The sequence below is a fragment of the Mycteria americana genome, chromosome 5, assembly GCF_035582795.1.
Source record: "Mycteria americana isolate JAX WOST 10 ecotype Jacksonville Zoo and Gardens chromosome 5, USCA_MyAme_1.0, whole genome shotgun sequence".
Classification (NCBI taxonomy): domain Eukaryota; kingdom Metazoa; phylum Chordata; class Aves; order Ciconiiformes; family Ciconiidae; genus Mycteria; species Mycteria americana.
The window spans coordinates 55,112,707-55,138,903 of NC_134369.1; the positions used below are offsets into that span (position 1 = coordinate 55,112,707).

Here is a 26,197-nt window from a genome sequence, read left to right on the forward strand (position 1 = left end):
CCTGTCTCTAACAGGTTCTGCCTTTTCACACTGCCTTTGGAACAGCTCAGGTGTTGAACATCAGTTGCAACCCAACTTTGACACTAGTTACAGGAAGCATACTGTCTGCATTAGCACAAGGTCAAGGACTGATAGTAGGTGATAATGTTACAGTAATCCTAAGATCTAAAATTAACTTGACTTTAACTGTATGTAATACTGGATGGGAAACTGCAAATGATTTTAACAACAAAATGAAGTGGGTACTACAGACATATAAAGCAACTAATCGTACCTTACTGGTTCATAAGAATTATGCTTGAATTGTAAACAATGAGAACAATGTAATAATATACAGCAATTTTTCCGTAAACACTGCTAATAATCAATAGGAAGTCGATGTGAATGGACAAAATGAAGATACCACTTGTTCCTGATTGCGTACCTTACAAAGCAACCAAAACAACCTCTTAACAAAGGTACTCCTTTACTTAATGCAATTGCATGATGGATCAGAGCCCATGATTATGGCTCCAAAATTAATGACAATGAACATACATTTGAACTTAACCAACGTAAGCACTAGTGCATGGAACAAGACTTGTGCTGAATATACTGTCCCTCTCTATGATTCGTGGCTACAAAATCATACACCGATAGGACACAGAACTAGAAGAGGTATGATGCAAACTTTGCTGGGTGGAATTGGTACAGGATCAGGAATATTGAATTCATTTGATACTGAAACTCTAGCAAATAAATTATCAGTATTGGAAGAAATGAAAGCTGGTGTAACCAGAATGACTGCAAGCTGGCTACCAACAGCTCTACAACCTTCCATACGAGACTGGCAAGGTACCTGACGCCTTTAGCAACAAACTAATGTATCGCTGTGGTCCCCATTACTAATCATCAAAACCATAGCACAAGAAGCCAGCTCTGCTTTATCCTGTATTCTATTTCAATTAACTAGTATATATCAGGTTAATCAGATCTGGGTAGCCATTGAAAGTAGTCAAAGACAAGCCTTAGAACCAATGTTCCCTGACTTGGTGAAAGACAAATTCAAAGGCGGATAGCTTAAAACTATTGAGGGCCCTTATGATAACGCAGCTACAGAGGAGTTAATATTCCAGTTGCTAGGAATTGGACAGATGACTGACACTCATAGAAAAATCATACCCTTATGCCAATTTGCTGTCATTCCTAAAGTCTTTAATAAAAAGATGTGGATACCTATAGTAGCAGGAGATTGTTTGCATTGTAATACCCATGACATTTATGAAATTAGTAAACACACCACAGCTGCTGGCTACCAAGCTGAGGATGGACCTGCCCTACCATGCCTAGAGCTCCAGAATTATGCAGTATGAAACACTACTCTGGTATCTGCATCTGGCAGCATGTCTACAGTAATGAGATACGAGTGTATGGCAATGGTTTTGGATGCGTGTGCGTATCCACCTTCCAATACTATCCACTTTGAAGATTATGTGAATTTTGGACCTGGCAACATTTGCTGCTGTAATATGACACATATTTTTGACCAAATAACCAATCAGATTTACAGGGTAACTTCTTGTTGACTGAACAAAAGATGTCTTATTTCGCACCATTTAAGGTATCAGTAGTATGTGGAGTGACCTTTGATCCACAGGATAACTTTCTCAAACAAAATGCCAAGGTTACCCAACATCTGTCTGAAATCGGAAAATGTTTAGATGAAAGACAAGTAAAAATGGTATATGATAATAATGAACTGGTTCAATTAGTGAAAGTGGAAACCAGCCTTACTGAACATCATTGGTATGAGCTCTTTAAAGGTTTGTCACCAAAAGCTACCAAGGTACTGAAACTAATGCTACATCCTATGTTTGTATTGTTAATAATCATTGTATTGTTATTTGTTGTAACCTTGGTATTGACCTGTTACCTGAAAAATTAAATAGTACATGATATTAACTCAAGTTACATCACATACTAAACCTGTAAATGATTGGTTTCCCATATGCTCTCACCCTCAGCATGCACAGGCAAGAGGGCTGGTAATTCATATGATGAATGTATTAAGCTCCCTGTGCAACACCAATAATTGTCGAGTGCTGGGCTGAGCCAAGGGGTAGAATGCGACCAACCTACACCCCCCTACAATGGATCAAGGCCCAGAGGAGATGAGCAAAAAAATAATTATCTCGAGGAAGACTGTAAAGAATGACCATCAGTTATCCTAAAGCTGAACTTACCTCAACACAAAGGGGACTGGAGCGTAACCTTTGTTTTAGATATATGGCTGTACCAGTGGGTCATCACGCTGTATGAACAGCCTTCCCTGAGATAACTAGTAGAGAGTAACGTCTTCCTGAGCTAGCCAGACCAGCATGGCAGGGGAGAAGTGTGTATGTGGCTCAGCCAAAAACAGAGTATAGAAACTGAGCAACCAACAACATGCCCTTTGGAGAGAGCAACGGGCTTGAGCTGGCTTCAACCCGCGCACTCCTTCCTGGTGACTGGGGATACCCAGCATCGTGGTGGTGAGCATACAGAGACCCATAACAAGAATTACGTTTTTATTGTGATTCACCTGTATATTGCAATCGCTATTTTATCCTTGTGTTGTGATTTTGGTACATTGCTGTATCACTCTTCTGAATCAAAATCCCGTGTAACACTGAATATATGAAAGAATTAAATTTGATATTAAACATTAAACCCTCATGTGGAGTATCTAAAAACCTGGTCACAGAGTATTGGACTCTGACACATATGAAAACATGGTATTATGATCAAGGAAGATCAACTGGGGGAGAACACCCTTCTTGTAAGTGGGAAATAACTAAAGAGGTGAAGACTCCGTTTGTTCTTACACAAAACCAATTATGTGAAGACCTTTATGGTGGCGCTAAGTAGTATTTCACATCATCAAATTCAGTTGGCAGTAATCTAAATGGCAGTTTGTGCTCACTGTCTTTTCCCAGCAAGAGTATCAGGGTAGATGTGAATATTTGCAAATGACACTAAATGGAGAAAATAGAATGTAGAGTATTTTCTAGTACAGGTACAACTCGGTGAAATCAGACATTCTAAGTGTTTAGATTCCAGGCACTACCAGATTTTCCAGCAACTAGTAAAACTCTGCAAAACTTCACTGAATGCTGGACAATTTGCTTATCTTAAGTGCTCCACTACAATATCTGACAGTATCACAACCACTTAGATCAACCACTTTCCTAACTCACCTCAAACTTTTCAAAAGCAAAGTAATAAGGTCTTCCTGAGGAATCCTTTTCAACTAAAAATACATTTGCACCAGTTACAGAGAAAATAATGTATAATAATATTTGATGTACTAATTATAACACTCTTGTGTTCTTGTGCATGTGTTCTTGGCTGACCCAAAAGTCACTTATCAAGTTTATCTGACATCAGCTTTTATTAAAATAGAAAATAAAAACAAACAAACAAACAAACAAAAGAGCATCATTTTAGCAACTTTAATAACTCTGCCAAACTTTAATCACTTGGGCTGAAAATTTCCATGATGATTGTCTGGTTTGGCCTGTAAAAACTTCATTCGAAATTGTTCATAATAATACTCTAATAATAACAGCTACAGAAAAGCCCACATAGAGATTAATAATTTTGTCTTTAGAATAGGGCTTGACTAGCTTGCAGCAAATACAGCATAGTCACACTCCAAACAAAGAGGCTAAAGCAAAATTCTGAACAGCTATTCACTAAAGAGCACCATCTAACCTGAACGCTGAATCAGACAGCGGTCACGAAGAAAAAAATAGCACATGATGATGTTGTTCAAGGCTGTCACATAATGTAAACAACCAACTTCAACTTTAATGCTTCCCAGCTTTTCCATGCTTGAACTCACAACTGTAATGCCTTTATTTGAGTGTTTGCATGTGTACACTTGCATGCATACATAAATGCAATAAACATACATGTCAAATAGAAACAATGAGTCAAAATGGTGCAAGTTTTAGAAGAAAGAACACATTACCTGAAAAGGAAAAATTCAAACTATTCTCCTAATATGAACATGTAGTTCCATATTCTGTTATTTGGTAGTACCATTCAGGCTCCATAAGATGGCAGAGCTGCATATATTTAACAGATGTTCGTGTAATGACATTGCTGTAAATACATTGCTTTTAAAATGGTTGCTTTAAATGGATGGTGCATGTTTTTAGTCAAAATGTTTTGAATGTGATATATTTAGAACCGTAACGAACTCTGCTTACTACTCGGTATTACCTTTCCCATATTCACTGATGGCTTTGGACATGGCCTACATAGGGCACCCGCAAAAAAATAAAGCGTAGCATTATCACTCAGACTTGCCTGATTTGGAATTACCTGAACTTGATCAGTGTAATTCTTTCTAATAAGCATGTAATTGGTATTTATTCCCATTGATTCATTCTAGCAACTTGTGCTCAAAGTAAACTAATTCTTAGAATATAATTGCTGTCCTGAACACACTAAAGCTTCTGAGTTTATCTTTTAAACAGTCTGCTTTACAGGAGACTATTTGGGGCAACAATGATTTACTTGTTAACCCTGAAATTGGTATATTTATTTCCCATTGAATGATGATGTCACTTCTAAAAGCTTTTTCGAGTTCTGTGAAATTAATGTAGTTCTATTATTTGTACAGTCATTATAGTAAATTAATACAAATTGGCTTTATGACTAATATACAATGTTTAAGGTTGTTCTGGAGAATACTGTGTGACGCCTTTACCAGTGCTTTATACCCATTTCCCTTCCATTTGTTAAGACCTCAAGCTGTTTTAGACTTAAGATTTTCAAACGTGAATTTTTCAAAAACGCTATCATACTTTAAATGACTAAGTAAGAAATGGAATGAGCTTGCAATCTCGCTTTTATGTTTCACTTCAGCAAACCCTCACTCATAAACGTTGTAATTATAATTACACAGGCATATAATTTTCCCATAAAGGTTTCATTGCACTTGTTCCACTTGGCTAGGACTACAAGGAAAAGTGGCTAGATTGTTTTTAATATTTTGAAACAATTCTTTGGGAAAAAGACAGTAAGAAGTGTTCATGCCAGCAGGAAAGCAGTTTGTACTCAGTAAGGCTGTGAAAAGGAAATCACAATAATTTTAAAATAAAAGGTGTTCTACTTCCTAGTGAGCAAACGGAATAAAGGAAACAAATTACCATGGAATTTAACTCAAAATCCTTCCAACAGCACATCAGGAATGTTATCCTGAAAACTGTAGTTAGGAGGAAAACTTTCACTAGAGTCAAGAAATTGGGCCGTTATGTTCATATGCAAATTTGCAATTTTTTGATATGTAAACATGCTCTTTAATAATTGCTTAGCAGTGAAACATTATTTAAAATACTGCTCCCTGACACATTCACAGGCTTCTTGCTGACTCACTCTTCAAGAATGGGATTTTGAAAAGAGCAACAAAAACACTCCAATAACAGAAATACTGAAGAATTTAGAAATTATGAGTGCCTCTAACCTACTTCTCCATTTAGATGGTTATTGTACCTAGCTTCGCAGATGTGCCAGCAAGTTTTTGCTGGTTTGAAACTCCCAACGTTTTTAAAGCGGTCCTGTAAGCCTCTTACTGGTACAGAGAAGACTTTGTTATTTGTTTGCTTCTGGTTTATCTATGGTTATTTCAATTAGAGACATATAAAAACCCCACACGAGCGGTTACGGCATGTCTGCAGCTCCTTATGCAACAGGGCTGTAGCGGGTTTTGGCCAGGCCCAAGGGGCCCGAGACACCCAACAACGTCCAGAAGTCCCAGATGGAGGCAGGCCAACCTCGCGTGCCTCTGCACAGCCTCGCAGTCGGGTCTAATTTTGCAGAAGCATCTCTCTGTGTTGAAAGATTTTGCAGCGTTTCAGCAAGATATTTAAGAGATCACTCATCACTTTATCGTGCATATCCTCCTCCAACTGTCACTCAAACTGTCACTTCGAGCAGCAGTCCAAGAAATGCTTCTCACACCGCTAGTGGAAGGGCAGAATACGCAAATCGGTACTGCCACATTTTATACCTCTGGCACCCTGTGTTATGGAGAAAGAATGAGAAAAGATGCTTAGTCTTTCTGCTGCTTTTTTATACAGAAACCCAGCTCTAAAGAGATAACTGACTGAGGAAAATCTTCTTCCTGCCAGTTCTGGCTCCCGAGCCAAGCAATTGCTATTGCTGCAAGCTGCAGCAGCATGAAGAGGCGGGAAATCTAGCACTAGGGCTGCCGATACTGGCAGGAAGGGCCGAGAGCGCCACGGACCTCGCAAGCCTCCGCGGGCGCGGCCAGGGCCGGGCTCCGAGCCGCCGCCGCCGCCATGCACGCCGCCGGCCGCCGCCGTCCCCACTGAAGCCCTCCAGTACACGCACGCCAGCATCTTCACTTGACGCATTGCAGGTACAACGCAACCAATCAGAGGGCTTGACTCTTACCAGCTAACCATTGCAGAGTCCCTTTAGCCAATCAGGCGTTCCTTGACAAACTGCTGCCTCAGTTGCCTCAGCACCGCTTCCGTCGGGCGCCGCCGTGCCAGGGCACGGTAACCTTCCGCGAGAGGATATAGGCCCTGCCGCCAGCGAAGGCGCAGGCGAGCTGCTCGCTGTCGGCGGCTGCGCGCCCAGGGCGGCGGGCTCGGGTGCCCTAGCGTTGCTCCCGATATCTTGGCCGCTGCCTCTCCCCCGCTGGCGCTGTGGGACCCGGCTGGGCGCCGGGCACTGCCGCCCCGCCAGCTGCGCGGCGGCCGCCTTCCCGCGGGCAGCTAACGGCCGCCGCCCCGGCCGAGCGCAGCACAGAGCTCTCCCGCCCCGGCGCCGCTGGCTGCGGGAAAGGGGGAAAAAGTTTCACTCGGGAGGCTGCAGGAGGCTCTGGGAAAGCAAAGCGTTTTGTGCTGTGCCGCCCGGACCCCTGCTGCTGGTTATGTTAATCGCCATCAGCAGTCCCTGCGTGGAGACCGGGAACCTGGAGAGTCACCAGAGCCGAGCCGAGCCAAAGCCTCAATTCAGGCAAATTTTAAAGTGACTCTAGAGGAGCTGCAGAGCTGTCTGTGCCAAGCCGGCAAATGGCATTTGCTAGAGACGCAGCTGAGAGCCCTGCAATGGCTTTCAGTTAATTGTGAATGTCAGCCATGGCACCTTTGAGAGTGACGAGCAGTACCCGTAGTGCTGGCTGCCGAGTGCACGGCGCCGGGGGGAGACGCGAGTCCCCTAACAAGGGGCAGGTGATAAGGGAAGCCTGGTGTCTTAACAAATTACTTAGATCTCCTGTAGCAAACTGAAGTGCCCAGCATATCGACAATTACTCCTCTATATCCTTCCTTTGGGGTGCATGGTTAAAAATCCACCGCCTTCCCCATACCCACAGACCAAGTAATAAATACACTTTACTTTGAAGTGCAGGTTTAGATGTAGCTGTGTCTTCATGCCAACGCAACGCTGCGGTTCCTGGCCTGGGACAGTGGTGTGAGATCCCTTACCTTATCGAACATCCAGCTGGAACAACCCGCACGAGGGCCTGCAAGGGTATCTGAAGAGGTTTGCTCTCCAGAGGACGCTCCCTGGCCCCACTGGAGGCTGAGGGATTCATGCGAGGATCTCGGGACAGCTGAAACTCTAACGATAACATTTTTTGCAAGAATTAAGCTAGATGACTACTTGGCACCCGTGGACCGATCGCGGAACACAGTTCATTTTTTTTGCAGAAGCTTGTGGGCCAGCAGTACGTCCCTGAGGAGAGAACAAGATGAGACAAACTAAAGAAAGAAGTGGGAGGAAGAGTAGGAAGGTATCTATGTTTAAGTGATTTAACCCCATAATAATAATAACAAAATAGTCTATTTTGAGTCTTTTGCTTTTTGCTTATTTGATGCTGAATATCTTGTTTCAGTTATATTTTAGTTAAGGAGATTGGTGCTCTGTAAGCACCTAAAATAGAATATGGAGATAGAGACAGCAGAAGCAGAATGGATGCCAAAGTGAAATGATCTGGAGTGCTGAGCACTGCATCAGCCCACACACAGGCCCACCCCAAGGATAGTGATGCAGAGAAGTCTTAGATGGTGCTCCCTGCTTGGAAAAATGATGTCAGTATTGGCAGACCCAAAACTAAACTGAAGGCTAACCAAAATAAGCTCATTAGTTCCCTTCTATATAGCATCAAAATCCCATTCTCCGGTGCAGTGCACCTTTGTGTTAGGCTTGTGCTCTTTAACAACGCTGCTGACAGCTTCACAGCCATCATGTAACAGTGCACTTACTAAATATAAGTACTTCATTAGCATCTAGCATACTTCTGCTACCACAAAAATAATAACAAATAGCCATACTGTGGGGAAGGTCAATGCTGCTTGCCAGGAAAGGTGTGCACAAAGTGTAGATGCCTGGGACAGACGAGATTTTAGGCATATTCTTATTTCACAGAATCTGACAGCCTCAGAATAAGGCAGGCAGAACAGATATTTAATTAGGTAGCTGATGTGAACTGTACCCTCACAAAAACGTTGGGAAGAACAGCAGGCCCCATGGGACAGCTCTATTTTCCAGGTTTACAAAGAAAGACGGGTTTTCTCAGTACCATTTCTGGAATTTCAACAATGATGTGAGGTGCTTTAGGATGGAGGCACATGCATACTCTGTCAGACATTTTAAGAGGCTGGACTTCACACGTGCTAGTGCCCCCAAAAGTAAGAACCTAAAGTTCTAGACAAAGAACTGGATCAAAGAGAAACCTTTAGGGGGATATCAGAACCTATATTCTGGAGGCATCAGATATTCCTGTTGTTTTAAAATTCCTTTTCACTAAAAGACTTAAAAAAAGACAAGCCCTCAGTAGAGGATTGCCTAGGTACTGCCATGCCAGGTTCCCAGGGGAGAGGCAGTCTGTTGGCTCTCCGGCAATAGGCTGCGGAGATTGGAATTTATTTTTACAGTTTCTTGGAACTGATGCTAGAAATGCATCTTGTCTTCAAGGTTGTTGAAAAACTTAGGGTGTCCCCCCCAAAAAAATGGTGATCAGGCAGTTGAAGAAGTTATTTTATGGTCAGGTGGGTTTATTATTGATGCAGGCACAAACAACATAAAATAGCTGTCTGAAGAAGTGGAATGATTCCATAGCTTTCTTCATGTACTTAAGACAAATGAAGAAGAGTATCACCTGGCAATGATTCTGGTTTCTAGCATCTGTAATTTGGGATGTATGTATAATACTTCGCACCTCAAGCCAGCTCCATAGTATGGCGGGTTAGAATACCAGATGTCTCTTGGACGGCAGTATTTGACATCCATTAACTCAAGTGGTTTTGATCTTGTAGCTTCTTATCCCAAGGAATCTGACAAACTGATAGAAACTCCTCGTTTTGGGTGTGTGAGAGAAAGGAAGGGAAGAATAAATCCCTAACTGATGCAAATTAACATGGATTTATTGACTTCAGGGCATGTTTACAGTGGCTGAAAATCTGTACGAGAAACTATGATTCTGATTTAAAATTATGATCACCCTTGAACTGCATATGTGGAGCTGTTGAATTTTTTACGTCTAGCTGTACCATGAAGACTTATGACAGCCCTATCTGACCCAAAAAATTTTTTTTAAAAATAGACCTACTACAAAATTACAATTTGGGGTTAAATAAGGGAGACTTGGCCATTAGAGGATGTATCTGTGGATTTTACATACCTGTCTGCCTATGTCATATATATTCTCATACATATATTCGTTAAATTTAGCTGGGACTTTTATTGCAAAATTAATGCCCCAGTTTGCCCCGCAGGAATATTCAGATGAAAATGAATTACTCATGGACAAAGGAGAGGTGTAAAAAACAATGCAAATGGCTCATTTAATAATTTCCGTTATGTAAAAAAGCAATCTTGAGTATCTTTGAAGATTTTTTTTTCCTACATTAAATAGGACGAACTGAAATGAGAAGCAATGGTACTGGAGTTGAACGAACTGATTTCCAACCTTTCTTCAGGACTTAAATTCTGAAGCATATTTGTTTACCATTGTTTATTATACCATTATAAGCTATATATTGGTTCAAAATCTGTAGCCAACAGCAACAGCTGTTCAGCTTTTATCTGTTAGTTCTAAGACAGAAATTTGAACCTATAAAGTAAACCAGTTTTTGGACCACTCAGTTTTCCAGCATATTCTTAAGAAATGAAATGCAAACTCAAGCCATTCCTAATAAGGTGAATCTGACTAAGACTTGTTTTATTGTTTGTTATATTGTATCATTTAAAATTTTGAGGAATCCATCTACTGAAATTAGAAACAGAACTTTTCCGATCATTAGAATGACTGGTCCATACATATCTTTCTATACAGAATATTTTAAAATATATTTGTAGTAAATATAAATTACTTTTCTTTGACAGATGTATTAACTGGAATTATTGTTAGGGAATATAATTCATATACATGTATCCAACAATGAAGAAGCATGATGTAGGTATGCTTGACAATGTTATGTAAAAATATGAAATACTTAGCAAACACATACATAAATACTCTCTCCTCTTCTGCATTTGATTCTTGAAAACTAGTGGATATAATTTGTCTTTTATCTGTAAAAAAACTAATGATAACAAAACATAAACAATAGAAAATGGAACGAGTAACTTCTGTTTATATCATGAATCATCCAATGTTTACCTTCCTATGAAACTGGCAATTGCAAAAACTGAGAAGGAAAATCCTGTTTTCACATACTCCAATGTTGCTAGAGAACTCTTCATAGGACTATGAAGAAAGGTTGGTTTTTTAAGACTGTGTGAAAAAGTTTTGTTCTTTTAAAATGTATTTTACATTTCAAGTGTAAAAAAGTAGGGAAAAGCTCTTTGTTTTGAAAGAATTATTTTATAATGTTTAATCTGCAAGATGCATGTCTGAGTTTATGTATGGGAGCAGGTCTGTAATTCCCACCTGTGCAAGTCTTTTTAAGATAGGATCTTTAAGGTTCCCAACTTAAACTGCCCTAAGTTTAAAACACAAAACTTTTCAAATTATTGGGCCTCAAGGATGCCAATTTACATAGCTACGTAGAAAAGGAGTCACAAATTTAATTGCAATGCGTAAATAATTTAGTTCTACCCAACGGCTAAATCAGTTTTATATCACCATCTAAAACTTTACAAGACAACGGACACTCAACGTAGGTAGCAACTACTACTATTCAATTACATAGATGGCCTTCTAACACTTAATGCTCAGTGAAAATCCATAATTGTGTGTGATTTTGATACACACCAGTGGGAAGGAGGCAAATATAAAGAAACCATGAGCATATAAAAGATTGGGGAGTTTTGGTTTTTTCGTCTCTCTCTCAAAAAAGAAACAGTAATCTACAGGGACATTTATGTTCCCATTTAAAAGAGCTACCAGGTCTGGAAATGTAAATGTTAAGATTAAAGCGATTTTTATTTTCACATCTTGTATAAACGTGGTCAAATTTAATTCTGTTCTAGCTTTTTATTTCAATGGAGTTCCACCCACTTATTTGCAATCTTAGTGAAGCTCATGGAGTATTTTTATAAGGATACTGGCTTAGATTTTCACAGCTGCCAATGGCATTTAGAAACATTAATTTTGTGGAAAACAGTCTCCCCAGAAAACATTGCCTATATGAACAGAATTTTGTAGAGGGGTGAAAACTATTTTCTGATATACCAACAGAATTCCAATTGACTTGAAAAGCAGTACAACAAATTCAGACCCGCTTTGGGTAGCTCACACATGTAACTGGCAATATTATAGCCATGAAAACTAATTATGAATTTGTTCCAGTTGCACAGATGTTGCACGCATGTAGGTACTTGATTTTGGCTACTTATACTTCTAAGTTATTATATACTTGTTATCTATGCTTATCGCCATAATATCAGCCTCCCAGCTGTGCATTAAATGATATCACAAACTTCTGTCCATCTGTTCTCACATCCGTTCTCCCAGGGCAGATGTCTCTGAAATGTTTTAATTTTGATTTTTTTTTAACTTATGTATATATAATATGAGAGAACAATTGATACGTGTGAGGTCATGTTCTTCAGTGCCTATGTTAACAAAGCCAAGGTTGAAAAGCACACCTTGCATGTAAGTAGTAAGGTTTATTATTTTTCTGAGTTCTTAACAGAACTCCTCCTTCTATCTTAGGCTGCTCCCAAAGAATGGACATGCCAAGTCTCTGCAGAAACACAGACCAACACTGTAGCCTTACAATCATATTAAGGCAAAATTTAGAAATTTAATACTAGGTAGAATGGTTACAAGTCTTTCACTGCAACTAATAAATTTATAAAATCATCTTTTGTTAATATTACAGCTTAAACACAAGTCAACAAAAGTGCTTAGTGATAGAGAGTAAGATAATTTAGAACAGTAAATCTATCCAGTCAGAAATTCATCTTAATAGCTATCGCATAGCCCTCTGTTCATAAAAATGCTCTGCAGCAATGGGATGGCCAAGTTCTATGGTTTTAGGCACAAATACTGAGTAATTCCATGGCCCAGTCCAGCTCCCACTGAGATCCAGGAGATTTTGAATGAGACTGTAGAAGATCCTGGCAAATCATTTGACATTGTATGTCATTGGAATGACAGGGTCATTTCTTGCCTGCCCACAACTGAATGTAAATTTTAAGAGAACAAAGAATACTGATCAAAATCTAGCTGTACAATTGAGTGAAAGCAAATTTACAAGGAGCAGGCAGATGCCAGTTTAGATGAGGTTTTTTCTACATTAAATAAGCAGCAAAACATTAGCATTGTTTTCTTTACATTTATCACTGCCATATGTCAAATTAGGAAAAAAAATTCCCCTCAGTCAGAATGTTATTTTGGAGCATTAACTGTGAAATATTTTCAAATACAGAATGATGCAATTTAACAGAAACTACTGCAGAACCTAAAACTGTGGCACCTGAATTGATCATCCTGAAATTTTTCTTAAATAAAGCAAGATAACTATATTCCAAACTACTTTAAAAGTAACTTTATTTTAAAATTCCATTTTTAATATAAATTAATTATTAGTGTGAACCATCATCAAGTGTTAGCAAAAGTAGATACAAGAAGTGAAAAAAAAAATAGGAATAAACGCACAGCAATCCTTCTACTCAAAGGCCCTGTTAATCTTTGGCAACATTCACTGAATGTGACTGAGTGGCTTTTTACTTCACATTTCCAAGTTTCTTCACATATGTCCAAAAGCTAGTTTGTAAGAGAATCTACATAAATTTTAATTACTTGTCTCATAGTCTCTCCTCAACAAATAGATCTAATCCCTTCACTTTTTAACAAGTGAAGGTTTGGATCAATGGAAGAACATATTACATGCACTTAAAAGTAACTTTAAAGAGACTGAAATAAGGCACCCACATTCTAAACCGTCACATTTAAATGTTGGTAAGGTTATTCTCCTGATACCTTCAGCCTTCCACGTTAGAAACATTTTGGCCAAAGACCATGAGACTACATTAGCTATTTATCTTTGCGAGATAATTGTACAAATTTCTTAGCTCAATATTTATATAGAATTCAGTGTTTCAATACTGAGATCTTCACCTATGTAAGACCAGTACAATGAGGAGGATGGTTTGTACGTGAACATCGTTCTTCATGCATCCCTGTGAAGGGAGTTCCAAGATTCACTTAAGCAAGCAAAAGCTCTTGTAGCCCACATCAGTCAAACATTGTGCCATGTTTTCCAGAAAGAAATTAAGCTGGGAAAATAAGAGCTTAAAATTGGTCTGGTTTGAAAACAAAAGATCAATCTGCATGTTCTTCCATAGCAAAAAAAAAAAAAATCCAACATCACTGCTTAGTAGTTTAAAAAAAAAAGTATATTAAAAGTAGGAGGCTGGGCATTCTGCATCTAAAATGGAAGCTGTCTATAAACCTATCATTTGCAGACTAGCCAGCTGCAAATTGGTTTTCTGACACCATTTCATATACTAGTTCCTACACAAATGTTAGGATGGTTTGGGGACCAAACTATGATACATTAAATATGCTATTTTCTTTGCTAGGAGAAATCCTTCTAGATTGTAAACAGGTAACTGTTGTGTTTGCCAACCTATCCCTGTGTTCCGGAAAGGCAAGCAAATTGTAACTTCAGTGGTAGAGCTATTGAAATTGTTAAACAAATAGAACCAGCTGATTTTGTCTTTATTTCAAACACTGAAAGTATGCACAATTTTTAAAAAACAGAAAAATGTATTTTAAGAGATTTAGTGCTATACTGCAAGCAGATCATCACAATTATGACCACATTGGAAATACTGCTAGCCTCCCAATCCAGAGAGGCCCAAACTAAAACCTTAAGTAAAAACATCTTGAACTACAAGGAAGCTCAAAATCTAAGGGTACCTGTCATGAACGGAACCAAAATCCTTGATTCCAATGTGGGTCTATGTTTGTGCTTCCATACCTATTAAAGGAGGTACAGTGTGAATGCTACAGTATTTACCTGGGTTATTATCAGTTGGTGGACAAAATCCTCAAACCCAGAGCAGACAGAGGAGAAATGAAGAAAACATTTGACATCAGGAGATACTTTTGCTGCCTCGCACTTGTAGGCTACAGCCGTTCCGCTGAGAAGGGGCTGAAGTGACACGTCAGTTGTTGTAGACCATCTGATTCGGGATTGAATTTTACCGTCATCTAGATTTTGGTGCTTGACAAAAGCCCTACGATTAAAAAAAGGCAGCTGTGCTCGCTTCAACATACCAGCTTTACAGTCTCTGTCGTAGCCCCCTTGTCGTTCAGATTTCCCCGAAGAATGTGCTTTATTAACGCAACCCCCATCCCCCTGCCATCATCCTCTCCCGGGTGCCGCTCCGGGCTCCCCGGGGGAGCGCAGGCCACCGCGCCGCCAGCGGGGATGCTGTCTAGAAAAAAACAGCACCAAGTCGGCCGAGATTCCCCGCAGCCCCGGGGTCCCTGCCTAGAGAGCGACGGGGAGATGGGCAGAGGCCTCGCCGCGGGGCCGGCGGGGTCCCCGCAGTGACGCAGCCCCGCGGCGGGCAGCTCTCCCCCGCCGGCCCGGCCGCCCCCCGCGGGCTCCGCCGAGCAAATGGCCGCTGCCGGGGCCAGGCGGCCCTCGACCCTCGCCGCCCGGCTTGGAGGGGGCGGCCGCGCAGCCCGCGGCGGGCTGCAGCCGTGTCGCCGCGGGAGCGGGGCTTCTTCCTCGAGCGGGTGGGGGGGGGGGAGCTGGTCGCCCGCCTGTCCCTGCGTGGCTCTTACCTCAGGGGGCGAGGAGACAAGGGAAGGGGAGAGGAGCACGGCGGGGGGAGGGCGGCGGGCACCGCTGGGCTGGAGCCCGCCGCGGCCCCGGCTCCCGCAGCGGGCAGGCGGCTGCCGGCCGCGCCTCTGGGGGCGAGCGGCCGCGGGGCTGCGGGGGGGGAAGCGGGCCCGCCGGGGGAGGGGAGGGGCCGGGCCGCGGAGGGGGCAGGGCTGCTCGCCGCAGTCACCCTCACACATACCGCGCCGGGGAGGAGAGAAAAAGGCCCCGCTCCGGCGGAGGGATACAGCCCTACATATATAGCGGGGCGGCGCAGGCTCACACCCCCAGCACTTCTCCGAGCCGCGCCGGGGAGGAGGCAGCAGCCACCGCCGCTCGTGGTCGCGCAGTTCGTGCAGCCGCCGCCGCCGCGCCATGGTAGGTAGCTCGACCGACCGCAGCGCGGGGTGTCCGGACTGCCGCGGGGGCTGCCGCGCAGGGGGCTCGCTGGAGGCTCGGTGCGGAGCCGGGGACGGTCGGGTCGGCGGAGCCGCGCTCTCCCCGGTGGGGGGTGGGGGAGAGTCCCACGGGGAGGAGGCGGCGGCGGCGGCAGGAGGCCGCAGCCCTTCCCGCCCGGATGCCCGCGGGGTGAGCGGGGCTGGTGGCTGCAGCCGCCCCCCCCCCCCCCCCCCCCCGCCGCGCTGCGCGGGATAGCCGCGGAACTGCGGCCCTTCCTCTTCCGCCGCTTTCTTCCCCTTTCCCCGGGGCCTGCCGTGTGGGCGCCCCGGTCCCGCGCCCTCCCGCCGCGGCCCCGCCTCGCCTTCCCCCGCATGCGGCGCTCGCTCCCCTCCGGAAAGGGCCGGGCGCGTCTCCCCGGGGCTGCGGCTCCTCCGCCGGGCAGGGCGCGTTGCGGGGCGGGGGCCGTGCCGGGCGGGGCGCGGGTTTGCGGGCGAGGATCCCGCTGGGCTCCGGCACCAGCTGCACTGCGCAGGGAGCGGGGGGGGCCGGCCCGGGGGAGGGCACCGCGCTGCAGTTACTGCGCCCTCGGGCCCCCCCCCATCCCCCCAAAAAACGCATCAGCCGCGGCGAAGCCCATCGCTGTCTGCATTACATCATGTCTCCTCCTCTTCCTCCCCGGCCCCCGCGCACGCCCCGGCTGGGGGGGACCGGGGCGCAGTGCGCGTTGTTCGGTTGGAAACGGCCCAATGCCCGCATGGGGGGCTCGGCGGGGGGAGCGCAGCCTTCCCGCTCCCCCGGGGGCTGCGGGGGAAGAGCCGCTGCCCCCGCCGCCGAGGGGAGGGAAGGGGATGGGGAAGGCTGGCTGCGGAGCCGAGGCGCCCTGCCGGCTGAAGGATGAGGACGCGGTGTGGCCGGCGGCTGGAGAGGGAGGGGAAGCGGGGACGCACTGCAGCAGTGGGTGGCTGCCGGCCGCTGGCCGGGAAGGGCGCCTGTTGCGCCCGGCGGGCTGCGAGCCTCCCGCTCCCCCGCCCGGGCGATGCAAGCTTCCGCCTCGCCCTCCGAAGGGCATCGCTGGTGGGCTCCGAGAGCGGCTCACATCATCCCCGGCCGTCGGGCGCTGCCGTGCCAGCCCGGGCTCCGCAAAAGAGGGCGAGAGGAAGGGCTGGGGTTTTCCCGGCGGTTTTGCGCTTCCTACGAGAGCGGCGAAACAGTTGCAGGCTGACCTCTAATCGCATTTTGGCAATCTGGGTGTTCCTCGGCGCTGTCTCTCCATCTCCCCTTCCCGTCGGGGAAGGCTGACATCACCAGGACAGGATTTGATGACTTGGCTGGGTGGGGTGATGGCTCCAGCCCTGGGTACCTTTGTCCCGCAGCTGGGGCGGGCAGTGGTTGTGCCTGTTGCTCGGGAAGGTGAACCCCATGGAGGTTTAGGGTCGGGTCGTGTGCTTCTGGCATCGAGCTGTGTGCGAGGCTGTGTTTTTTAATTGGAAATCCGATTTTTAGAAACATCCAGTGTGCTCCGGCTAATGGGGCAATGAGCCGGTGCTGTGGGCTGGAGGTTTTTGCCGAGGTGTGGCTCCGTTTCCTGTTCTGCAGGGCATTGAGTCTGTTATGTAAATTCCTTAGATAATCTTTAAGTAAAACCTCGCATTTTCTGGAAAACCACAAAGAGAGTGCAGAAAGTCGAACTGGATTTTGAACACAAGTTTTCTGCTGTTACTAAAGAAGATTTATTAAATTTGAACTGTCTTCAGTATTTCTATTCTTTTCTTCCCCCCTCCCCCCCCCGTGCAGATGGGGAATTGTTTAATCGTTACATACAGACATTAAAGCATAAAAAACAACCAACCCCAACACCTATTTACAGGTGGAATCTGTGTATGTCACTCAACATATACAGCAGGCATTCAACCTTACACTATTCCCCTGTGCAAGAGCTTAATAGATTGTATAGCCTGTTAGTTCTACATTTTATTTGTTGCTCTTTACTGCAGTAAGTGGGTTTTATAGTTGAATAACAGTATTTTAGGACAAAAGGGTTACAATATGCCTGCTTTCTCTGACCTACAAAATTCTCTGTTCTATTAGTAAAAGCTGTCCAACAAAATGAGTTTAAAAGGAGTTAGTACCTTGTATTCTCCAGTATCTGTGACTAGGCATGTAAAATCCAGGTGTTTCTTTTTTAATTACTAGGAAAACGCGTATTTTTCCATAAGGAACTGGTTAGCTCCTTTGACTCCAAACAGCGGAGCTTTTTGTGATGCTATATCCATACAGAAGGGAGAGGCTTCTGGAAGGATGTGGTTAGCACAGTGAAGCTCTGGGAAAGCCCATTTAATGGCCTACTGAGCTGTATACCTTTGGATGCAGCAGTGGCCTCTTCATGTACAGAAGGTCATGAGCAGGCATTTTAAACCTTGCTACTTAAAATTATGTATAAAACAACCTGCGTAGCAGTGTGAGGCACCCTAAACTGCTTGGCTGAATGGAACAATAACGTGCTGCTTGAAAACTGGCATTTTCTTTGTCAGAGATGGCAAAAATCTCCATAATGCTGAGTAGTAATTCCTCCTAATATCATAGCAGAGTCCTTTCTGTTAATTAAGCTTACGGTAGGCTAATACTTGATGTAGTGTGGTGGGGAGGGTGGACTTCAGTAGTGTTAGATCACTAGGTGGCACACTTGTCATTAGCCCACTAATGTGCAAATACCCCCACGCAGTATTAGGGTCACTATAGTGCTGGAAATGACATCTGATTTGATGTGAAACCCCAAACACATGTCATCAAGGATTTCATGCCTCTCTGACCAATTGCAAGGAGCCTGCCCTGTGTCCTTCACTTGACCAAATCAGATTCTCCAAGTTGAAGGATGGCATGTCTGGTTCTTTATGTGCAGTTTCAAAACAAGTTAGCTTATATGCTTTTGGAAATGGCTGCATGGTGTGGGTGAATGGAATCTCCTTGCAGAGGCAGAATTCCAGGGGTTGAAAGTGGCTTTGTAAAAGCAATGATAAATTGCTACTGAAATCTAAAGGAAGTGTCTCGTGGCTTGACATAGCTAGAGGTAAACAATATTCTAAAATGTTCTATTCTTCATGTAGGCTGATCAGCTGACTGAAGAACAGATTGCTGGTAAGTGTCTTGATGAGAAATGATTATTTTTTCCTAACTCCTTGTGACTAAAAACATATTATCTCAAACATAATGGAAAACTTTTTTACAATTTCAGATCTGTACTAACACTTTTTTAAAAGCATTCACTTTAAAAAAAAAATTCTAGAAGATTACTGGTTTATTGCCTCTTAATTTAGACTGGTTGTTCCTTGGACTACAGATAATGATTTTTTTTTAGACTTTCAGACTTGAGCCAAGTCCTTCTAGATTTCTTGCAAACAGAAATAATTGCTAGACTCAAGTGAACTTCTTGGAGCCAAAGCAGACCTAGGTACTCTTTTCTTTTTAGTAAAGTGAAGATAAACTTGAAATAAATGACAACAAATAAACCTAAAATGGATTTATTACACATTAATATAAGGCACTGTCTCTTAAATAACTTCTAACAGTGTCTGTAATTCAAACTGGTTAGGAGAAGGAGTATTATTTGACCTGGAGACCAGTCACCCACTTGTGGCTGACATCAATTCTTATTGTCTGCTTCCTTAAAAATAAGAGGTAAATGACAACACTTACTGTTCCTGTAAGTCTGGTAATGGTGAAGGGGGAACCCAGTGGGTCCCTTCACTTATCCCAAGGAGCTGCTCTTTATGGTGTAACTGTGCCTCAAGCAAGATGATGTTGAAATGTGTTAGAGTTGTAGTGCAGATAATAGCCACATGAAATAAGTTTGAATATACTATGCAAATTATGTGTTGGTACTGTAAGTAATTTTTTTATTAATTTGAGAGTGTTAATTCTCTGAATACATGGACAGTTAGATAAAATGTTTCTTAAAATTGTACCAGGCATTGTCAGTGGAGTGCATTTTTAGTATGCAGTTTTCTCATGCTGGTGATGTTACTAAACACTGGGACTGTTTCTGCCTCTAGAATTCAAGGAAGCCTTTTCCCTATTTGACAAAGATGGTGATGGTACTATCACAACAAAAGAACTGGGAACTGTCATGAGGTCATTGGGTCAAAATCCAACAGAAGCAGAATTGCAGGACATGATCAACGAGGTAGATGCTGATGGTAAGTGTTGGAAAGGTAGTTACTAGTCCTGTGATCTTCTTAAGTATGTATGACCTCCCCACCTGGGCTTGGACTGCATAGAGAAGATTCTGTGACATTGATCTCTTGAAGCAGTTTCAAAGTACTTGATAGAATCTAAACTCAAGAGGGGTGTCAGTTTTTTGATTGCTTTTTGCACAGCAGTCAAAGATGCTAGCGGTATTCGTGAGAATCTAAAAAAGAGAATTAGCAGAGATAAAATATTAAAGACAAACAGCATAACTTTATGGGTGACAGGCTTCCTATTGCTATCTGACTTGCCCTGACCTGCTGTTAACCTGTGTTTCCACCCATCTTTTCTATACATGTTTCATCAACCCATGTCAGTCTTAATAGTTGTACTAATGTCTGTGGTTTTGTCTAAGGCCAAAAATGTGGTAGGAGTGGAATAGTGCTGAATTCCAAGAAGTGAAAACACAACAGGGAGAGACTGTGTAGTCTTAATGTAGTGTATTAGATCACTAATAGATAGGTGGGAGGGATTGGAGGCAAAAGCAGACTTGATACAGGAAGGTTTTTCTATCAGAACTGTTTTAAGTGGATGCCAGAAAGGGTAACTGCAATCTTGTTTCTGAGACTCCAGACAGGTTAGCAGTTACAAAAAGGAAAAATACTTTCCCTTGCTCAGTGATGTCAAGGCCTTGATCTTGTATGTTGGTTGTGATTGTGATTTTTGTCTAATATATCTGTAAAAGAAGAGTGAAAGTGTATTGGCAAGAGTGAAGATTATCTGATTATCAGACTACATTAATGCAACTACTTTTCTAAAAGTGTAAGTTGACCGTAACTGCTAAGTCTTGGATGCAGATACTGAAAAACTTTCAGGGTTTGTGGTGCTATGTAGAGTTTGTGTATAGTGGCTTCTCTAGGCTGCAGTCCACAATGCTGCACTGGTAGATTAAAAATGAAAGGAGACTGAGGACTTCAGATAAGTATGCCTGCCCATCTGTTTAAACTTGTTTTATGGCAGAATGCTCTGCTATTATTCTACGTGTTCATTGAGGATTTTTCAAAGCTGTGTACAAGACCTGTATTCAGATTTAGCTGGTAAAGCTGGCCATGATGATAAATAGCTATGTATGTCTCAGTCTGGAATCCCTAAGCTGCAAAGGTTTTCTTAAACTGCATTATTTAGCTTCTTTGCTATACCTACCCAATGAGTATGTATGTTTCCCTCAAGCATTGGGTAGGTCTTAGTTGCACAGTGAACTATTTAATGTGGGTTTTTTTGGCATATAGGGCTGAATCCCCACTACAAATCTAGTTTCTGCTGTTTTAAAGAACTTGTTTCTTCACTATTTCACTTTTCTCAGCTTTGAGCAGCCTGAAGTTTGAATCCTTACTTTGAATGAAGAACTTAAATCTTAGGGGTGAGGCCTGGATGTTACCAGGGATTTTCAGTTTTGCAGTGAAATACCTGTAAGAACACCTCCTGCTAAGCTTATCAGAAATACCAAATAATAGCAGCTTTTCTCATGTCACTGGAATTTGCAGATCCTTGTTGTCCCTTAAAATGGTGCATAACTTCCATGGTGTATGATGTATGTTGATAAGGAAGTTGATTTTTAACAAGGAACAAGTGTTTGAGCAGCTTGGTGAAGTGTAATTTTCTCAAATTTTAGATATCCTGGATTTGTGGTGCCAGCTTTATAATACATTCCCTTCTGGAATCTCCCACAGCAATTAGGAGATTCTAAAGAAACTAAATGATTAATTTTGGGGAGTGATTTGAAGTAAAGATAAGTCTTAGTGTACTGGTTAACCTTGAAGCATCAGACCGACATTTTAGTTGCAACTTGGGTGGCAAATGGTATGGTTTGACCTGGAGAGAAGGCAACAGTTGATTTCATTGTTGAAATCACTTCAGTGACAGTGGCTACTGCACATTGTAATAGCAAAAAGGCAGTGGTAGCAATTGAGGGAGAAGATCCAGTTTTTCTATAGGAATGGTTTACAGAGGATCTGTCAGTCTTGTCCCTGGCTTAATTAAATGCCAGATTTTTTTTATAAAGAAAAGCATAGAAGTTTAATTTTTGGAAGTTTCTTTTCATTAAGGCAATGGCACTATCGACTTCCCTGAATTTTTAACCATGATGGCCAGAAAAATGAAGGACACAGACAGCGAGGAAGAAATCCGTGAAGCATTCCGAGTCTTTGACAAGGTATTAATAAAAGTACAAATATTCTTTAGAAGCAGTAATGATGTTCATTTTTTCCTTCGTGTTTTCTCTCTTCTTGCCTAGAAAGAAAAAAGTCATATAGTAGAAGCAGAGTAATTGGAAACAGAGCAGGGACTGTTCTGGAAACAGAACCAGGACTGTTGCAGGCTGGTTCTACCTGCTTTACACAGCAGGTCTAAGCTTGAGGCTCATCCATGAGGAAGACTTTCTGGCTGTTCCTTAGGAGCAGAGATGAGCAGAACTTGATGCTTGTGGGGTGGGTTTTTTTGGGGGAGGGGGGAAATGGAGGGATGGTGTTTTTCTGTACCTTCTGCCTTTGGGGGAATGAGGGAATGTTTGCATGGATGTACAAGATTTTATACTATATGGAAGCTTTTAAAGCTAAGATGTTGTCATCAGTGTTTAGAGGGACATGAAGTATTGCATGTTCTGTTTTCAAGATGTGGACTTTCAGGAAAACTTAAGAGCTCAAGTCCCTCTGTCTTTAAGGATACCTGGGCATACATGATGAAAGTCAATTATTTCTAGAGCAGGGGTTCCCCTCTTTGGATTGCTTGGATATGACAGATGTTACAAGAGAATTGTGTTGAGCAATGGCTGATGCAGCTGCTAAGCTGATACACATGCATGTGTGGAAGAAGGCCTCACTACTTCTCCTTTTTATGGAAAAAAGTGGCAGTCTCTAGTACTTCACTGGAAAACATGCTAGAGGAAATGTTCAGTTGCTTGGTTAGTACTTCATCTACCCTATGGGGTTATTTCTGCAGACTAGATTTGTGTTTAAAGCCACTGAGGTAGCTTACCTACTGGTAATGGCCGTATGAACCCTTGCTCTAAGCTAGTGTATTCTTCCTGTAGATGGAAGAGGACAATTTCTGAAATGGCTAGGGATGAGCTCTAGGTTTGGATATTATTAATGGGAACACTGAAGTGTCTTTTTTTTTTTGCCACGAAGCTTGTCACAACTCCTTTTGAATAGAATTTAAATGCTTTCTTTGAAGGTTTGTTCTATATCATCTTATCCAAGAAACCTAACCTAGCCACCTGCAGTCTTGTTATAGAGGTAGTATTACACACAGAAGAGAAAGCTGACTTTATTCTTGCTGGTGGGGAAATTGGTTTTTTTTTTTTTTTTTGGCCTTGCTTAGGCAGCAGAGACTAAACAAAACATTTTGTTTCTGGGTTTATTTTTGAAAGCTCTTTAAAAGTATTAAAAGTACCTTATCACAGCTACAAATCAAGCATGCAGTTATTCTATTATTGTATAGAATTATTATATCTATACAATATAGAATATATCTATATTGTATAGAATTATTCTATTGTATAGAATTATTGAATATTATTCAATAATTGTATAGAAGGATATGGTGGCATGCATACTTTGTAAGGCAATGGGACTAGTACATACTGCAGGGTTATACAGTGTATCAGCTCTGTATATCTGTCCCAAGTGCTGTAAGGCTATTTCAGAAGCAGTTACTGGAAACCTAGATGTAGTTTCAGAGTTAATGTCAGGATTGTTGATCATGATCTTGTGCAACTCTTTCCTCACAGGATGGCAATGGCTATATCAGTGCAGCGGAACTACGTCATGTTATGACAAACTTAGGAGAAAAGCTAACAGATGAAGAAGTAGATGAAATGATCAGAGAAGCAGACATTGATGGGGATGGGCAAGTCAACTATGAAGGTAAGAAGATGCTTGTCTTGACTCAAAACCATTACTCAGGTTGAGTGAAAGTCTGTTGTGTAGGGCATTAATTTCTAGTATTTGAGACACCAGTTTATTCAGTTGTCCACTTCTGTGGACAAAAACTTACATGCAGTGAAAGGGGCTTTTTTTTATGCCAAGTGTATTTAAGACTTACCAGTTGAAGACTGTGGAGACAATAAATCAGTGACTTTTTATCTTTTCAGAATTCGTACAGATGATGACTGCAAAGTGAAGAGACCTCCTTTACACCTTTTTTCCTCTAGAAGAATCAAATTGAATCTTTTACTTACCTCTTGCAAAAAAAATGTTCATTTATTCATTCTGTTTCTGTATAGCAAAACTGAATGTCAAAATACCTTCTGTCCACAAACTGCATGTAATGGTTGGTGGTCCTGTCCCCAAAAGATAAAGTTAAACATCAGTTTTACAATATAAATAATTGTACTACCTTGAAAATAAAAAAAAAGGAAGCACTTAGTGAACTCAAAAGTTCCATTTGCTAATGACTATTACACTGTTTGGGCTGGCCAGTTTTTCATGCATGCAGCTTGACAATTGAGCACAGTCAGACATTTGTATTAAAAGGAAAAAACAACCTAAAAGATCCACTCTTTTGTTCAACAGTGGATTCTAGTTCAATTTGTAGTATAAATTGTCATAGCTGGTTTACTTTAAAATTGGTTTATACCTCAGGATGGTATGCAGCAAAATGGTTGAAGGATGCAAAACTTAGAGAAAATGCCCTAAAGGTTGAATGGTTCTCCTGTACGTAGCAGTGTGCTCCAAAAATACGATGATCTTAACTATGGATGGCATGTCTGTGTTAAAATACTGGTTTAACATTGTCTGCATTGCACTATAGTGAAACGGGTGTCGGGCTGTTACCGTTCACAAAATTTTTAAAAGAAACCTTCACCAAGGGAGCATCTTTGGACTCTCATATTTTTAAAACCTTCTGTACCATGACTTGGAGCTGGCGGAGTAGCCTGTGGACTTCAGCACAACTATCAACATTGCTGTTCAAGATATTACAATTTATGTCCATTCCAAGTTGTAAATGCTAGTCTTTTTTTCCAATAAAAGACCATTAACTTAAAGGTGGTGTTAAATGCTTTGTAAAGCTAAAATATATATATAATTGAGATGATAAACCAAAAAAGCAGTAGGAGGGAAGTGTTTCTATGAATGACTTGCTGCTAAATTATAATGCACATGTATGCAATAAGTTATCCCCTATCTTTTCAAGATGGCAAGAACTGACCTCCTGTAACCCAAGACCTTTGCTATAAATAAATGAACTTGTGCTTGCCTTTCATATTACGACAATGTTAATTTAGTTGGTCTCAAAGTCGTGTAATGCTGACTCGTCAACTATCAGCACAGAAGTAACACCTCATTTCACTAAAGTGAAGAGCTCTGAGCATGCATGGCAATACTGGGGAAAACATGTATAGGTTGCTTATGTTTTTTTGACAGGTTATAGAAACTAGTTGGAGAATTTAAACAGCATGGACTTCATAGATATCTATGGTTCTCAAACATGCCAAAAATGCATTTCTCTACCCACAGAAAGAAAATAAAAGGACATTTCTTTTACAATATGTAAAAAAAAAAAAAACTTAAGCCTTTTTGGAAAGTGGGGCTATTATGTCTTGACTATCTTCTCAAACACTTGCATGAATTTTGTGGGGTGGAGAAGAGGACTAGGGTTAATTTTAAAACCATCTTGTTACTTCAGCTTTGCATGCACTAGCAGTGCTTAGTCATTCCAGGTCTCTGAGTAAGTGTTCTCTGATCCTTCAGCTTCCTCATGAATGAGTGGCAAAGCAGCTGTGTCCACTCTTCTTTGTTTGAAAGAAGAATGCTTTTTCTTTTTTTTTTAAATAGCAGAGCCTCCATGTGGAAGGCTTTTATGTTTGGGAGGGAGGGACGGACTACAGGTTAATTACTTGACTGTAAGTTTGTTTCCAAACACAACTGGAGTTGCAAACCATAATTGCTTAATTGCCTTTGGTTTTGGAGAGTATGGATACTCTCTTGAAAGGGATGCAAGTCTCCATTCATCCTGTCTAACTGAGGTGCCTGTGTTAAGAACTGGTTGCTTGAAATGCAGCTTTGCTCAGTGGGGGTCAAGAGACACCCCCAGAAGGCAATTGAGACTATCTGCCTTCAGTGATTTTTTTTTTTTTCCCCTCCGGGGGGGTGGGAGGAGTTCTGGGGACTGGGGACCCAGACACCTTAACCAAGTGCCTAAAAGTTAGATGGGCTGAATGTAGGCAATTGTTTAGATCTCTAGTTGTTGCAAAGGCTTTTTGCTATGGCTGTGTACGCTGTCTTAGCAAACTGGCTATGATAATGGGAATGTCTGACTACCATTTGAAA

The 26,197-nt window shown here is 42.2% G+C and overlaps 1 protein-coding gene and 2 long non-coding RNA genes across 5 annotated transcripts; 2 read left to right on the forward strand and 1 right to left on the reverse strand.

Moving 5' to 3' along the window:
• Window positions 1-3,459: 3,459 nt before the first annotated feature.
• Window positions 3,460-15,404, reverse strand: LOC142410598 (uncharacterized). 2 transcript variants are annotated; one of them, XR_012775956.1, is made up of 5 exons: window positions 15,251-15,404; window positions 14,375-14,694; window positions 10,512-12,191; window positions 6,445-7,734; window positions 3,460-6,047 (listed from the first exon to the last, which is right to left on the reverse strand). It is a non-coding gene; the product is annotated as an uncharacterized LOC142410598 (long non-coding RNA). The 2 variants fall into 2 exon arrangements; XR_012775955.1 differs by having other exon boundaries at window positions 3,460-7,734.
• LOC142410599 (uncharacterized) lies at window positions 7,713-10,526 on the forward strand. The gene is made up of 3 exons (XR_012775957.1): window positions 7,713-7,792; window positions 8,551-8,690; window positions 9,318-10,526. It is a non-coding gene; the product is annotated as an uncharacterized LOC142410599 (long non-coding RNA).
• Window positions 15,405-15,560: 156 nt separating the features above from the next.
• On the forward strand, window positions 15,561-25,130 carry CALM1 (calmodulin 1). Of its 2 annotated transcripts, XM_075503429.1 has the most exons (6): window positions 15,561-15,665; window positions 18,791-18,821; window positions 19,736-19,879; window positions 21,974-22,080; window positions 23,656-23,791; window positions 24,019-25,130. In XM_075503429.1, exons 1-6 carry the CDS (start codon window positions 15,663-15,665, stop codon window positions 24,045-24,047), a joined length of 450 nt encoding a protein of 149 aa, XP_075359544.1. In that variant the 5' UTR covers window positions 15,561-15,662; the 3' UTR covers window positions 24,048-25,130. The 2 variants fall into 2 exon arrangements, with proteins under 2 accessions (XP_075359544.1, XP_075359545.1); XM_075503430.1 differs by lacking the exons at window positions 15,561-15,665; window positions 18,791-18,821 and adding an exon at window positions 19,043-19,134.
• The last annotated feature ends 1,067 nt before the right edge of the window (window positions 25,131-26,197 follow it).